This window comes from Aplidium turbinatum, chromosome 14 (assembly GCF_918807975.1).
Source record: "Aplidium turbinatum chromosome 14, kaAplTurb1.1, whole genome shotgun sequence".
NCBI lineage: Eukaryota > Metazoa > Chordata > Ascidiacea > Aplousobranchia > Polyclinidae > Aplidium > Aplidium turbinatum.
The window spans coordinates 22,148,940-22,165,212 of NC_137485.1; the positions used below are offsets into that span (position 1 = coordinate 22,148,940).

Consider the following 16,273-nt stretch of genomic DNA (forward strand, 5'->3'; position numbering starts at 1 on the left):
GCCTACTGGTGCATGGAATGTAGGTGTCAGTTTATAGTCTGTGTGGTATCATTATCATCCAAGGTATCATCAGAGCTTTAGTAGTTGCGATCCCTAAGCCTCACAAGCCACCAGAGGACCCAAGGAGTTGTCGTCCGATATCCCTCCTCTGTGTTCCTTTCTAAATCCTCGAAAGACTGATCTATGCCCGCATCAACCCAATCATCGAACCACTCCTAAAAGAGCAAGCTGGGTTTCGGCGTGGAAAATCCACCGTAGATCAGGTCACACTCTTGACCCAAGACATCGAGGATTACTTTGAGGCACAAAAGAAGACTAGTGCTGTCTTTCGAGATCTCACAGCCTATGACACCGTATGACATCGCGGCCTTACTTGCAAGCTGCTTTCGCTTCGCTTTTGCTTCCTGACTGACATATGGTCCGTATGATTATGGAACTTGTCAGGAATCGAAGCTTCACACTCACCACCAGCAACTCACGGCGAAGCAAACTGAGACGACTGAAAAACGGCGTCCCACAGGGATCGGTCCTGGCTCCACTTCTTTTCAACATCTACACCCACGACCTGCCAACCACGGTCTCCGCAAAATACGCTTATGCGGACGACCTGGCAATTCTCCACTCCACAAAGTCGTGGGAAAATCTAGAAGACACATTAAGCCAGGACATGAAAACTCTCTCAGCTTATTTCAAGAACTGGCGACTGAAATTCAGCGAAACCAAAACTGTGGCAGCAGCTTTCCACCCACACGATCGGGAAGCTGATTGTGAGCTAAATGTTCAGCACAACGGAAAACCTTTGTTCTTGTGCTCCGAACCAAAATATCTTGGGGGTGACACTAGACAGATCGCTCACATACCGCCACCATTTGGTGTCATTGCGCAAGAAAGTGACATCCCGCGCTGCGCTACTCAAGCGCCTGGCAGGCTCCAGTTTGGGGGCGAAGGCTGACACTTTGCGTATAGCAGCCTTAGCCCTTGTCTACTCTTCATCAGAGTACTGTTTACCTGGTTGGTGCCGCAGTGCTCACTGCCATAACATCGACACTGCCATAAACAGCGCCCTGTGCACAGTGACCGAATGTCTGCGTCCCACACCATTGGACAATCTCCCCATTCTCGCTGGCATCCAACCTGCTGAGCTACGTGGTGAAAAAGCCACTCTCGGTCGACAGGCACTGGAGCCTAACCATCTTTTCCACCACAAGATCTTTGCTCTCTCAAACGAGCACCCGTCGACTGAAATCAAGACACCCATTCATGCCAGCCGCTTAACTTCTGATCAACGAAGCTGATGAACAAGACATCTCTGCTACTTGAGCTTCTATAATGGAATTGTAAATGGAAGTCAAGTACCATCAGACTCCATTCATTCATCTCTGACGCCGACACACGCCCCAGTGGCCTGACACTACAAAGACAGACATGGGTGCGCCTCAATTGTTTTCGTACGGACGTCGGGCTTTTCCGCTCAACCATGCACCAATGGGGAATGGCCTCTTCCTCTTCTTGTGAATGTGGTGCCGAGGAACAGACCGCAGACCACATCATCAATACCATCTTCAAGCAACCACCTAACGGAGTGGAAGGTCTGCGCATCTTGGATGATGAAACCAAAGACTGGCTACTCTCTAGTAGCCTTCCAGTGTAGTCTGCGAACATCGTGAATCTGGGGTGATAAAAGGATAGACCCTCGGCCCCAGAAGCTCACACGAGGAAGAAGAAGATCATCAATTTGCCTCTTCTTTAATAAATGAAACCTGGCGTTTGTCCACGCTAGCAAGGGTCTGCCAGTTTTTGCAGCCTTTTGTCAATCCTTTCCGGTTGTTGGAGTTAATCCTATCCAGATTCCTTGCATTGATGTATTTCACCAACTTTAGCCATCTCTTGTTTGATCTTCCAATTTTTTCATAGACAGAAATATTTTTGCCATTACTGGAACCTTGTCATCAGACATAACCTACGTTCAATATGCCCATACCATCGCAAACGATGGTTTCTAAGAAACTCACAGATGTTTTTTACTTGTGTCATCTCTCGAATACTTTCATTTCTAATTTTATCTTTCAAGTTGTTTTTATTCTCAATTTAGTTGTTTCCATCCTGTTCATATCCCTGATCCTCATGGCTCATCCTTCGGCTTTATAACACATTGTACTTCTTATGCATGTTTTAGTAACAATGCCTTTCATTTTCTAGGAAAGCACTCTTCCACACTGAACCCTAGACAATTCCTTGAATTTTTTCAAACAGCCCTAATTATCAATATCTTGCACTCTTCCATTCATACTTAGAACATTTCATAAGTAGCAGAACTTTTCAACTTCCAGTTGCTTCCTATGTAGAGTGACTGCATCTTCATGTCTCGTTTACCTTCCCTGGACAACGTTTGCATTTAAAATGTTTTATTCTTACCCGACGGATTTTCGAACCCGATTGAAATAAATACAAGCGCAGTACAAAATTAAAAGACATCAGCCAGACAACATGAGCAACTGGACACCTTTGTTGCAACTGCAGTAGCCTACCGTACTAAATGGTACTTTTACCAAAATCTGTACCCTATTAGAAGAGCTTAGACTAAGATCTATTACGCATATTAGGCAACAAAATGACCTATTTGGTTTGTACTATCACTCGCATCAAACTGTTTAAACAATGAAAAGTTGCAATTTTTCCATTTTCCAAAGCAGAACAGGTGCTGTTCCATTTGTAAACAAAATATTAATTATTTGAAGCTAAATGCAATAACACATGTCATTCAACAACTCAAAGATAACTATATGTTCCGGTTAATTTAAGTAAGCTTGTAAAACAGAAAAGGTTTAAAAGTGATGATGTTATGTTATATGGCAACACTGCATAAAAGTATCTGTAATGACTAAGTGGTCATCTTCAAGGGGTATGTTCATATTGTTCAAGGGGTTAATAGAAGGTCAAAGGCATAAACTTGGGCTTATTGGAATTGTCATATCAGGGTCCATAATTTCAGACTATCAACCTATGAGAGCATGACTTTTTGCTGAAAACCTTTCTAACCCTCGAGGTTACGTCAAGTCAGTCACCGATAATAATATCAAAACAACATTCAAAGCATAATTAAAAAAAGACATAATGGAGACGCAACATAAGAAAAATTCTTGGAAAAAAGGAGAGTAGTTTCTAATATATAGTTCTTCAAATTAAGGACAAATCTTAGAAATACAAACGGTATGGCACCCCTGCTTATAGCCTAATGTTAGTTTATTGTGGGATTTAAAGTTAAACGGATTTAGATTTTACAATGCTTATAATTTGGATTTAAATTTGGAGTTTAGGTTGAAATCTGGAAATGAAGTTGGATTTTCAATTATAAAATCCGTACATCTGCTGTTATGTACCACGGAGTGGTGTGTAACAAACCAAGCTTCGTGGTAAATAAAACATTACTTGCAATACCGGTAGTTGTAGAAAGTTGTAAAAAGTTGTAGAAGTGCAGTAACTGTGCCTCTGAAGATATGCAATGTTCTATCTGAAATTAGATAGCCCAATGAGCTCACTTTCTATCTTAAAAATCTTATCGATTTGACCTATCCAGAATGGAAATACTTCAACTTTAATGTCGTTTCAGGTGATTAAGAAGAAAGGTGATGACTGCGATCACGTTCAGTTTGAGGTTCAATCCATTTCCGGAGCGAGTTTGGGCTCCATGGAGAAGCGGTTAGCTGCCATGGAAGGCGCTATGGCCCATGTAGAAACTTTTATAGACTCCACAACGTTTTGCAAGGTCAATAAAAGAGTTTTCTGGTTATGTTCTTTAAAACTGTTTCTCATTTAAATGGTTTTTTTCAGTAGTAGATCCCGGAAAGCATTTGCCTCCAAAGCCCAAAAAACGTGCAATTTTTCTTCGTTTTTGCAAAATGTTTTCGCGAGTTTTGCTTCCTCAGTTACATTTCATTAATTGTCAAGACATCAACATTCAGGCGAACATTCAGGCGTACTACTTTCATCAGCGTGATGATTTAAAAACTCAGCATATACAACAGTCATTGTTCAAACACTACATCGTTTATGACTACATGTGAAATGAAACGGTAAACAAATTGTTGCGAAATGTATGTTTCAACACCATCTAACCATGGCCTTCAGCCAGCAAGTAGAATACTGAGAAGATACAACTACCTGTTAGATTAAATAGAAAAAACGACTTCTTGACTTATTTTGTGCAGGCGTTGCCTTTCCACATGATGTTTGACAGAAGCATGACGGTGAGACAAGCTGGATTGTCTATCAAGCGTATCATTCCCTCGCTGCGCTCCTGCATCGACCAACAACCATCAAGCTCTTTCGGTGAGTCACTGATATCAAGTTGTTTACTATTGGTTGGTGTCAAATATTTTAAAATGAATTGAATGACAGTTTATCAAAGAAAAAAGCTGTTGGGACGACTTTTTGGTTCAAATGGAACGAAAGTGTTCACGAATAATAATTTAAAACTAAACAAAAATGTTGTCAAGACAAAAAGTTTTGCATTGAGACAAGAATGTTTCAAAACAATTTTGTTCCTCAGTGACAATTGATGGAACAACAATTTTCCCAGCCCAACAGTCTTTATGACGAGAGACTGGGAAAAGCACTTCATCAAACGAGATAAATGTTGATGACTCACTATCGCGATTTTGAATGCAAGTTTTAACCACAGTTTGCAAGAAACTTTGCATTGCAAATACTTCGTTAAAAAAGATCGAGAAAAGGAAGGTGACATATAGGTCAGGAGGACACGACTCGGAGATTGATTTTATCTTGATTGGGCAGGAAGACAGAAGCTACTTGATGAATGTCCAAAATAATCCAGTGGGAATTGCAGCATAGACTGGTAGTGGGAGACCTGGATGAGAAAAAAAATGTAAAAAAATAAAGACTTTACTTGACAAACATTTGGAAATTGAAAGAGAAAGACAACTAAATGAAATTTGTAAAAAAAGCAAAGGAGCTGCATGGGTGCGCAAGACCTGTGGGTTTCATTTAAGAAAGGTGTTGTAACAGTGTTCCGGCGGGTCAATTTCCCTCTTGATTAGAATTGAAATTGTGATGAAATTTTGTTGACATTGAATTTGCGTTGTTTCTGTGTTCTGCGTGACGTGGCTTGCCTGGCTGCCAAGAGATTTCACAACCTGATTGTCGCTTTTTGCTGCGTGCCGGGAGCCGTTGTTCTGGTCACAATTTGCCTTTATGTTGGGTTCAGTATTTAGTAAAGCAAGGTCTGGTGCTGGTAGATCTGAGATCGATTCCAGGTCGGGTCAAACCGAAGACTTTAAAAACGGTACCGATTGTGTTCTATCCTGCATAGCGCAGTGAGAATGAGTCGGGTAATAATGTGATAACATCGTAAACCTGATACAAATTAAAAATGAGCCCTGTCGCTAAAAGACCTTAGCTGTTGTAGAGCGACAATAAATAAAACTATAACATTATTATTAGTAAAGCAAGCTAGAGGAATGTGTGATTTTGGATTTAAGTTAAATCGTTAAGAATTAAGTGTGTACAAAATTTCAGCTTTTCTCCCAACTCACTGAATCAAGTCATACGCAATAACTAAAAATACCAGAAACGATTGCAAGCATGGTTGAGGCAGGAAGAGGAGGGATTGTAGGATCGCATTGAGCCCCTACTCTCGTAACCAAAAATAAAAACTGAAAATTGGACAACTTAAAGTAAAGAACAATAAAGTATCTAAATAACGAAATAAAAGAACTAACAAAATTGACACAATTGAAAGGAAAAGAACTAAAGGAATAACTTAAAGACTAACAAATTTAAATTTCAACCAAGGAAGACTTCAGAAGGGGTGGTCAGCACTTTCCTGCAACGAAAGGACTTTAATAAACTTTGATGCTGTATTGTTTGTCAAGAGGCTTGCGTCACCGTAACTCAGCGAGCGGTAAGTCCCTAATTAATGTTGGTTACGCTGTCCATTACGTTACGTGTGTCGCTATTACTGTGTGTAGGCTATAGTATACAGTTGTGTAATTTCTTAAATTTGATAAATGGAAGGTGACGGTGGCCATCCGGTGTCTCGTGCGTTTCCCGTTGGCAGTGGGACAGGGGACGCTGCGTCTGGGGGTGGTGCGGCGGAACACCCGGGCGTTGGGCAGGTGTATCCTCAGGGGGTTCATGGCAGCCTTACCCATGCTGATTTCAGGGCAGAAGGTGTGCTCAGGGACTTCAGACATAAAAAAGAGAGGTGCTGCAGGGGTTGGAGAATTAAGGAGAGGTCTCCCCATGGTACAGGATAAAGCGTCGCTAGAGCGGGCCTTGGTTGATATGGCGGAGTTAGAGGGCAACTTTGGAGAACTGTTAGAACTTGCGAATAAACTAAAGGATAGCACTATGATATCTGAAGCTACAGAACAGGTCAGGTCAGAGGTTGAGGAATTGAGACTGACTATAAAACAGAAGCAAATCTCCAGGGTAGATACAAAATTAGGTACAATAAAAGGAAAATCAACCACCAGTGCCTCGAGTAGTCGCTCGCGCCGTTCAAAAGAAGAAGAGATTGAAATCCGGCTCGAAATGGAGAAGTTGCGATGGGAAAAACAGATGCGGGTGAACAAAGCCAAAGCAGAGGAAGCCAGAGCCAAAGCCGAAGCAGCCAAAGCCGAAGCAGAGGAAGCCGAAGCCAGAGCCGAAATTGAAATGCAGATCAAGGCAGCCGAACTGAGAGCAAGGCAAAGTAAGCTTGAGTTGTTTTCACAATGTGGATCGGACCAAGGGTCGGAGCGCGGGCAAAGACGGTCTACGGCCAGTAGTCTCGGAGTCACCGACTACATTCCTACAGCGATAGAAAAGGTCCAGAGGTGGGACGCTGACATTGTTAATCCGCCTGGGAGATTCCATGACACTCACGGGGCCGCTAGCATAGATGCCCAACTTAAACACAGCAAGACTAAACAGGAGAATTTAATGGACCCGCCACATAGAGAAACTCCCCTAAGAAAGCTCTTTCCAGGGAACGCCTTCACAAACAAGTATAGAACGTGGACTAAAGATAATTTTTTGGCAAAACCGCCCGGGGGGACCCATGGGGCCGCTGAAAGAGAACCTCATTATGATTATCAACGTGATTTTTATAGAGAGAAGGTTGTGAAACCGTCACAAACATGCCCCTTAACTGTAAGGAAAGATCTTAAAAGTGAGAGATGTAATTTACCACTAGTTAAAGATGATGGCCGTGAAACTAGACATGTTGCCTGGCTTGACATCCCCGCCAGGGCTTAATGCAAACAGAGGTGCTGAGGATCAACAAAACTGGTTCTATAAATATCATAATTGTCGCACTTTCTATGACAGGGCCGCATTGATCAACTATGACAGCAACAACATGCCATTTATATTTTTTTAAAGCCGTATCGAATCACTAATGGAGAGTTGCCCATTTGAGGGAAATCGGCTGACTTTGCTACAGGCAGCCTGCGTACGTAGCGCCGCGCAAACCATTTCAAACTTAGCATCGGATACTTCTGGTTGGAGCGAAAAGGAAAGGATCGATATGTCGCTAGATCGCTTGTCGCAGCGCTTTGGCGTTAGAGGCGGACTTCTCGCGGAGCCGGAGATTCGGCGGATACGTCATGGCAATAAATTATTTGGGATGTCATCATCCTCAATAAAGGAATTCAAAGACGAGCTGGCTCAGTGTACCCTCTTCGCTAGGGCGTATAACCAGCGTCATCAGCTAGCTAGCGTTTTGTACTAGACTTGGCAGGTCGATTACCTGGGTATGCGAAGAAAGACTTTTTGTACTATCTGAAAGAGCAATATGGTAGCACCGAGGAACCAAGCTTCCAAAGTCTAATGGATTTCGTAAATTGCGAAGAGACGTGTCGCTCTATGGACTTCGCCATACGCTTAATGGAGGAAGTCGTTGCTAGAAAAGATACAAAACGGTCGGCGAGTGATAATCACATTATGCGTATTCGTCAAACCTCAGCACAGCCTGTCAGAAATGTCACCCAAGGTAGCAGTCGCGGATCTGGCTCTAGTTCTGGGAGCCGAGAAGAAACGTTTGGTAGCCGCTCTTTTGAGGGTACGAGGAAGGACATACTTTGTATCTATTGTGAGAGTAGGAATAAGCAAGAGCGTCACAGACTACCCAATTGTACCGAGTTCCTAAACTTGACGCCGTCGCGACGCCGGGATGTCATCGCCACGACTGGTCGTTGTCTAAACTGCCTACGTTTAGGACACGAAGCAAAAAACTGCACCCAATCATGTAATTGTAGGCGCTGCGGCGAACATTTCCGATTTAAGCACTATTATCTACTGCACGACGCCTATGTGAATCCTCAAGGAACATCGGGCAATGGCAATGGTCTTAGAACGGCACCTGCCGTCACTAATCGTAGTGTAAGCATCGCTCATAAGAGAGCAGTGTTTAATCGTGTCACGGCTGTGCGGGTCATAAACCCATCTAATGGAGAGACCACTCTGGTTTACTGTCAACACAACCCAGGCTCTCACCTCACATTTGTTTCAAGCCGATTAGTTAAAGAATTGTATCTAAAAGCCGCGGATAATGTCTCTTTCCGCATGGACACTCTAGCAGGCAAACAAGAAATACACTCTGATCTGGTTAAATTTAATATCCAATCCTTAGTTACTGACGAAATGTATGGTGATGTGGAAGCAGTGGTAAATGCACCTTGGAGTGACCATGTCGAAACATTGCCGCAGCATCAAGACTTAAATAGGTTTTCACATTTCGAAAATGTTGAATTGATTTCGTTACCTAACAGAATGTCGGTCGATATTCTAATCGGGAATGACCATGCTTATTTGATGCGAGTAATAGAAGAACGTGTTGGCATGACTCGGGAAAAGCCCCATGCGATTTTAACCCCACTGGGCTGGCTAGTGGAGGTCGAGGTTCTATGATCTTTGGTGATTCTAAAGTACGTCGTGTTGCCATTAATGGTAACGTCGCTGAGGAGTCACTTAGTCTTGACAGTTTTGATGCGTAGGAGATTGAAATCAGTCGTTTGAAACATGTAATAAAGGATTTAACCCTAACAGATGAAACGATAGAACTGTCCCGCAATGATGTCATAGCACAAAAATTTGTTGAGACGCAAATGAAAGTTGAAGATGGGAGATTTGAAATGCCCTTACCGTTAAAAACCGACTTTGAATTACCGGATAACCACTCTTTGGCTCTTGACCGTGTTCTGAGCTTACGACGAAATGCTTTAAAGCAATCTGATGTTCGAATATTCTTAGTAGACACGATGACTGAAATGCAGTCCAGTGAGTACATTGAGCCGGTAAAAGACGGCGACTCATCGGCATGTGTGTGGTACTTACCATATTTTGTGACAATCAAGCAAAAAAGCGAGTGGTATATGACGGCAAATCTGAGTTTAAGGGTAGGTGTGTTAATGATGTAATTTTGTCGGGCCCAGACATATTAAACCCTTTAACACAAGTTCTGGCTCGCTTTAGATTGGGAAAGTTTGGCCTAATGGCAGACCTAACCAAGTGCTTCTTCCAGATTCAATTACTAATGGAACAACGCGACTTGTTCCGTTTGCTATGGTTTGAGAATAATGATATCGAAAAGGGCAAAGTAAATCCGTTTAGATTATGTGTACACCCTTATGGAATTAAAAGCAGTCCATACATCGCCTGCTTAGCTATCCAAAAAATGATTGAACAAAACCCCACTGGAGCCAGTGACCTGACCCTGAGTACCATTCGAAAAAATATGTATATGGACGATCTGATATTCTCTGGAAATAGCCTTGATGAGGTCAGTGAGATTGCTAAAGAAGCCATTGACTTGTTCAATAGCCGAGGCTTTAGTTTGGTGAAATGGAGTGCCAACAAAGAGGCGTTGGATGTTTCGTCCAAGTTCAAAAAGGAGATGTTAGCTTCTTCCTTTCGCGATGTCGACCTCAAAAAAGACGACACAGACTTACCAGTAGCAAAAACTTTAGGTTGTGTGTGGCAAACCGAGTCAGATTCATTCTTCATTAAGTGCTCTCTCCAACCTTTAGAGAAGTACACACTACACACGTCGCTCAATCTTAAGCCAACTTGGCCAAAATTTCGATCCACTATAGGGTTCGGTGCTCCATTCTTCCTAAAAGCTTGGTTAATTCTGCAGCGTTTAGCTATCGAAGGTCTTGATTGGGACACCGAAGTGCCACAAAGCTACATAAAAGAATGGAAGTCGTGGCTTCATTCATTAGATTTGCTAAAAGAATTTTCCATACCTAGATGGTACTTTGTAAACATCGAGCCGTGTTGTGCAGACGTTGATATCGTATATCAGTTACATGGATTCAGTGATGCCTCCAATCACTCCTTTTCCTCCGTTGTGTATATACGTAGGCTGTGTAACGGAGTCCCTTGTGTATCCTTCGTTTTTGGCAAAAGTAGGGTTGCCCTCAAGCATCAAAGTACATGGCCGATTGCCAGAAAGGAGCTTGTAGCCGCGCTTAATACGGAGCTGTTAAACCAGGCAGCTAATGCACTACACCTGCCTGATCTTAGAAAACATTTGTGGTGTGACTCTAATACTGTCCTTCAGTGGATCAGAAACCCTGATTTACGATTATGCAAGTTTGTTACTCGTAGGTTAAATCGTATTTTACTCTTGTCAGAGGTGAGCGAATGGCATTACTGTCCGACACATCTCAACTCTGCAGACGTTGGAACCAGACCGAACGCCATCACCAAAACAGGTTTCAGAGAGATGTGGTTGAGCGGTCCATCTTTTCTCATGCAGGAAGGCGAGGTCCCAACGGTGAATGGAGCAGATGCTGCTATTCGTAAAATAGAACTGTCGCCGGAGATGACGGTAAGAGAAAATGCAACTGGCTCCATTAGCAAGATGATCGAAACCGCACCTACTTTGTACGTGTTGAAAAAGAGAGCCGCCTATCTTGTAGCTTTCACGGAGTTCATTGTATCCAAATGCAAGAAACATGGGTATGTAAAACCACAGTTAAATGCATCTTATCTAGAGGACGCTTTAAATAGGGTTGTTTCCTACGTACAGAAAGTAGTGTATAGAGATTTGTTAAGTTGTGACGGTCTGCCAGAGTCGATCGATGTGGTGACAAAACGTCTTGCTTCGAGCGAAGCTGGCGCTGATAAACAGTGCCCGAAGGAGTGCCTGAAGTCTCCCGAAATAACTGTCGATGCGAAACATCCTCTTATTTTGCCTTCGAGGCACGCATTGACACGGCTAGTTGTCCTTGACACTCATTGTGATAGCTATCACTGTGGTGTGCAACAGACACTGTTATCTACTCGTCAACGTTTTTGGATTGCAAATAGTAATTCCTCGGTGAAACATTATTTGCATGACTGCGCTCCATGTGCCTTAGAGAAAGCAAAGCCCATCAGGCAGCTTATGTCGGATCTACCATTACCACAAACCACGGCCTATAACAAACCCTTCTTCAACAGTGGCGTAGATTATTTTGGTCCAATGACGTTTGCGGAAGGAAGGAGCCAAAAGAAAGCATGGGGATTGTTATTTACCTGCCTTGCGAGTAAAGCAATCCATGTGGAACTTGTGACGTCACTATCTTACAGTGAATTTATTTTAGCATTTACCAGATTTGTAGACTTGCGTGGATCTATACGTAACATGTACTCAGATAACGGGACCACATTTCAAGCGGCAACTAAAAGACTACCAGAGATTTTGGAGTCTTCTGAAATTCAAATTTCTTTGCGAAAAAAGGAAATTAACTGGGAGTTCATTCCTCCGTATGCCCCGGCCCAGGGAGGGGCCTGGGAAGCAATGGCCAAGCAATTCAAAATTGCCTTTTCCCACGTTATTGGGAACTCATCACGGAAACCCAACTTTGTTGAACTTCTTACATTTACGGGTAGTGCCACAAGAATAGTCAACGAAAGACCTTTAGTCCCTGTCTGTGATGACCCTAAGGATTCTACTGTTATCACCCCAGCCGCACTCCTTAACCCATTCTTGAACCCATTTTCATCAGTAGGAAATCCTCATGACCGAGATGAGTTACCGAGAGACTATAGGTATAACCTGGCTCTATCTCACAGTTTCTGGGAGAAATGGATCTTTTTCTAGTTACTTTCCCTGCAGGGTAGAAAAAAGTGGGCCAGTTTGGGGGAAAACCTACAGCCTGGCCAATTAGTGGTGGTTGGTTCCCCAGAAGATATAACTAAGAGAGGGAGGTACCGTCTGGGGAGAGTCCATGAGATCATCCCCCAAAGTAGGAAAGGAAAACTGATTGTCAGGCGCGTCAGGGTGGCAGTCTCAGTGGTGGATGAGGCATCGGGTGAGGTCAAAGTGGATCTGGTCCTAAGGGATATATCGTGCGTTGCTCCTGTGGGGAATGCTTGACTGCGTTCTGGACCCGGCCCCGCCCTGGTCTATTGTTAGCGGGTGTCGTGGAGGCATCTGTACCACCCTTGCCTTTCATTTAAATTTGTAGTGTATTGTAGATATGTACCACGCAAATCTGTTTTTAACCTGCGTATTTCTATGTGTCATCCGCAAGGCCCCAATATGCGTAACTCAACAACATGTCCTAGTAACGTATGCTTTACAGCGATCTCAGTGATCCGCCTCATTATAAGTAGCTTGTTAGTTACTGTGGAATGCATTTGATTTGTTTGCTATTGTGTGTTTCATGAAAATGATATAAATACTAATCGTGTAAGTATTCGCCAACGATCTCAGTGATTTGCGTCATCATAAGTAGCTAGTTAGTTACTGTGTAGTGCCTTTGATTTGTTTGCTACTGTGTGTGTCTCATGAAACTAACGTAGATATTAATCGTTAATCGTGTAAGTATTCGCCAGGCCATTGTGGCCAGGGTATCCCAGTGCCTTGCACTGCTAGTGCTATATAAGGATAATTACCGTTTCTGTGTAGCTTTGATGTACATACTTTCTGTGTATTGCATTTCGGGAATCGACCCTTCTACTTCAACTTTTGTTTTTAATTATGTGCCATAATTAGGGGCCGCAATGTTCCGGCAGGTCAATTTCCCTCTTGATTAGAATTGAAATTGTGATGAAATTTTGTTGACATTGAATTTGCGTTGTTTCTGTGTTCTGCGTGATGTGGCTTGCCTGGCTGCAAAGAGATTTCACAACCTGATTGTCGCTTTTTGCTGCGTGCCGGGAGCCGTTGTTCTGGTCACAATTTTGCCTTTGTGTTGGGTTCAGTATTTAGTAAAGCAAGCTAGAGGAATGTGTGATTTTAGATTTAAGTTAAATCGTTAAGAATTAAATGTGTACAAAATTTCAGCTTTTATCCCAACTCACTGAATCAAGTCATACGCAATAAATAAAAATACCAGAAACGATTGCAAGCATGTTTGAGGCAGGAAGAGGAGGGATTGTAGGAACGCATTGAGCCCCTACTCTCGTAACCAAACAGCTTGTGACGAAGTGTGGGGGGATAAAGAAAGCAAGGAGAGATCGTGGAGATACGTGGTGGTGGAATGAAGAGATGAAGCATGCTATGTTGGAGAAGATAGAAGCATATAAACAGTGGTCAAAACATAGGTCAGAAGAGAACGGAAAAGAACACGAAAGTTTGAAAAAGAATGCAAAAAAGTGCAGGCAAAAAAGATGAAAAACAGTGCTGAGAAAAAGCTTAATAAATCGGGAAAAAGCCAAAACAATGTGTAAACATAAGCTCGTCGTCGTGTGAGCCTCTGGGGCCACGGGTCTATCCTTTTACCACCCCAGATTCAGGATGTTCGCGCACTACACTGGAAGGCTACTAGAGAGCAGCCAGTCTTTGGTTTCATCATTCATGACACGCAGACCTTCCACTCTGTTAGGTGGCTTGAAGATGGTACAGTCATTGATGATGTGGTCTGCGGTCTGTTCCTCGGCACCACATTCACATGAGGAAAAGGCCATTCCCCATTGGTGCATGGTTGACCGGAAAAGCCCTACGCCCGTACGGAGACGGTTGAGGCGCACCCATACCTGTCTTTGTATTGTCAGGACGATGTCGTCGTTGAAGATGAGCGAAAAGAGTCTGGTAGTACTTGACTTCCATTTAAAATTCCATTTATGGTCCGCCCAAGTAGCCGCACAGGTGTCTTGTTCATCAGCTTTGTTGCTCAGAAGTTGAGTGGCTGGCACGAATGGGTGTCTTGATTTCAGTCGACGGGTTGCTCGTTTCTCGTTTGGGAGAGCAGAGATCTTGTGGTGGAGAAGACGGTTAGGCTTCAGTGCCTGTCGACCGAGGGACAGAGTGGCTTCTTTGCGACGAAGCTCAGCAGGTTGGATGCCAGCGAGAATGAGGAAATTGTCCAATGGTGTAGGACGCAGGCATCCGGTCACTGTGCGCACGGCGCTGTTTATGGCAGTATCGATGTTGTGGCAGTGAGCACTGCGGCACTAAACAGGTGCACAGTACTCTGCTGAAGAGTAGACAAGGGCTAAGGCTGCGATACGCAAAGTGTCAGCCCTCGCCCCCAAGCTGGAGCCTGCCAGGCGCTTGAATAGCGCAGCGCAAGATGTCAGTTTATTGCATAATGACACCAAATGGTGGCGGTATGTTAGCGATCTGTCTAGTGTCACCCCAAGATACCTTGGTTCGTGGCAGAAGGACAGATATTTTCCATTGTTCTGAACATTTAGCTCACGATCAGCTTCCCGATTGTGTAGGTGGAAAGCTGCTGCCACAGTTTTGGTTTCGCTGAATTTCAGTCGCCAGTTCTGGAGATAAGCTGAGAGAGTTTTCATATCTTGGCTCAAGATGTCTTCTAGATTTTCCCACGACTTTGTGGAGTGGAAAATTGCCAGGTTGTCCGCATAAGCGTATTTTGCGGAGATCGTGCTTGGCAGGTCGTGGGTGTACATGTTGAAAAGAAGTGGAGCCAGGACTGATCCCTGTGGGACGCCGTTTCTTCAGACGTCTCAGTCTGCTTCGCCGTGAGTTGCCGGTGGTGAAGGTGAAGCTTCGATTCCTGGCAAGTTCCATAATCATACAGACTATATGTCGGTCAGGAAGCAGGCGAAGCAGCTTGCAAGTAAGGCCGCGATGTCATACAGTGTCATAGACAGCTGTGAGATCTCGAAAGACAGCGGTGGCCTTTTCTTTTGCCTCAAAGTAATCCTCGATGTCTTGGGTCAAGAGTGTGACCTGATCTACGGTGGATTTTCCGCCCCAAAACCCAGCTTCTTCTTTTGGAAGGAGCAGGTTGATGATTGGGTTGATGCGGGCATAGATCAGTCTTTCGAGGATCTTGAAAGGAACACAGAGAAGGGATATCGGACGATAATTCCTTGAGTCCTCTGGTGGCTTGTGGGGCTTAGGGATCGCAACTACCAAAGCTCTTCTCCATATTTTTGGGATTGTGAGGTGGTGCAGGCAGGAAGAGAGGAATCTATGTAACCAGGACTTGAGGGCATAGCCAGTATGGAGCACAAGCTCAGGGCAGATCTTATCGGGCCCTGGAGACTTGTGTGGTTTAACTAGGCGGAGAGGGTTGGTGAACTTCTCTGGAGTGAACTCTCAAGATTGTTTCTTCTTGTGATGTTTCCACTCGCCACAAGGCAGATGCTTCCTTGGCAACAAGGCGTGATGCCTTGGTGACAAACTTTTTTATGTCCTGGCGCTCAAGTAGTCTGGTGGCTGGCGGTGTTAGAAGCTGTACCAGGTGTGGCGTTTAGTTAGAGAGTTTCACACTCAGAGTCTCAGCATGGTGCATAGCTGGTTTGATGGCCACGTGGTATTGTGGCCTTTGCTGCAGGTGTTATAGCATTGCAGAAGTCCTGGTATGCCTCGTCTGCGTTGCATGATTCAGGCGATGGTAACTTTGCAGTAGACTCATTGGTAAAGAGGCTGTGTTGATTCCAATCGGCTTTTTTGAAATTGCATCTCTTCACCTGTGACCGCGGGACAGGAGCCACAAGTTTTGGGGCAATGATGAGGAACGGCCGGTGTTGGGACCGCGGGAACTTCTCATGCACAGTTTGCATACGTCTGTCTGAAAGAGATCTGTCGACACTCGCGAAGGCCAAGTCAGGGTTTGTCCCTGTTCCCCAGTGGCCGGAGTGGAAACGGCTGGTTCCTTTGGATTGAATAAGAGGGCAAGATGGCTTGTAGAAGTCCAGTCAGCCAGCAATTCTTCTGCAGCTCGACATAGAAGGCTACAGAACAAGCAAGATCAAAGTTGTGGAGCAGCTTACCCATACCAAACGAGCACTCGTCATCCTCCTCCAAGAGACCCACTGCACCTCTGCAGATAGGCTATCTATTCCCAACCACACGTTAGCC

The 16,273-nt window shown here is 44.1% G+C and overlaps 1 protein-coding gene across 1 annotated transcript in view; it reads left to right on the top strand.

Annotated features, from left to right (window-relative positions):
- Positions 1-16,273, top strand: part of LOC145782994 (guanylate cyclase soluble subunit beta-1-like) — a 110,753-nt gene that overhangs the window by 28,492 nt on the left and 65,988 nt on the right. Inside the window, exons 6-7 of the mRNA XM_082594751.1 lie at positions 3,611-3,766; positions 4,209-4,329. Coding sequence (XP_082450877.1) covers positions 3,611-3,766; positions 4,209-4,329 — 277 coding nt within the window. The remainder of the gene's footprint in view (positions 1-3,610; positions 3,767-4,208; positions 4,330-16,273) is intronic.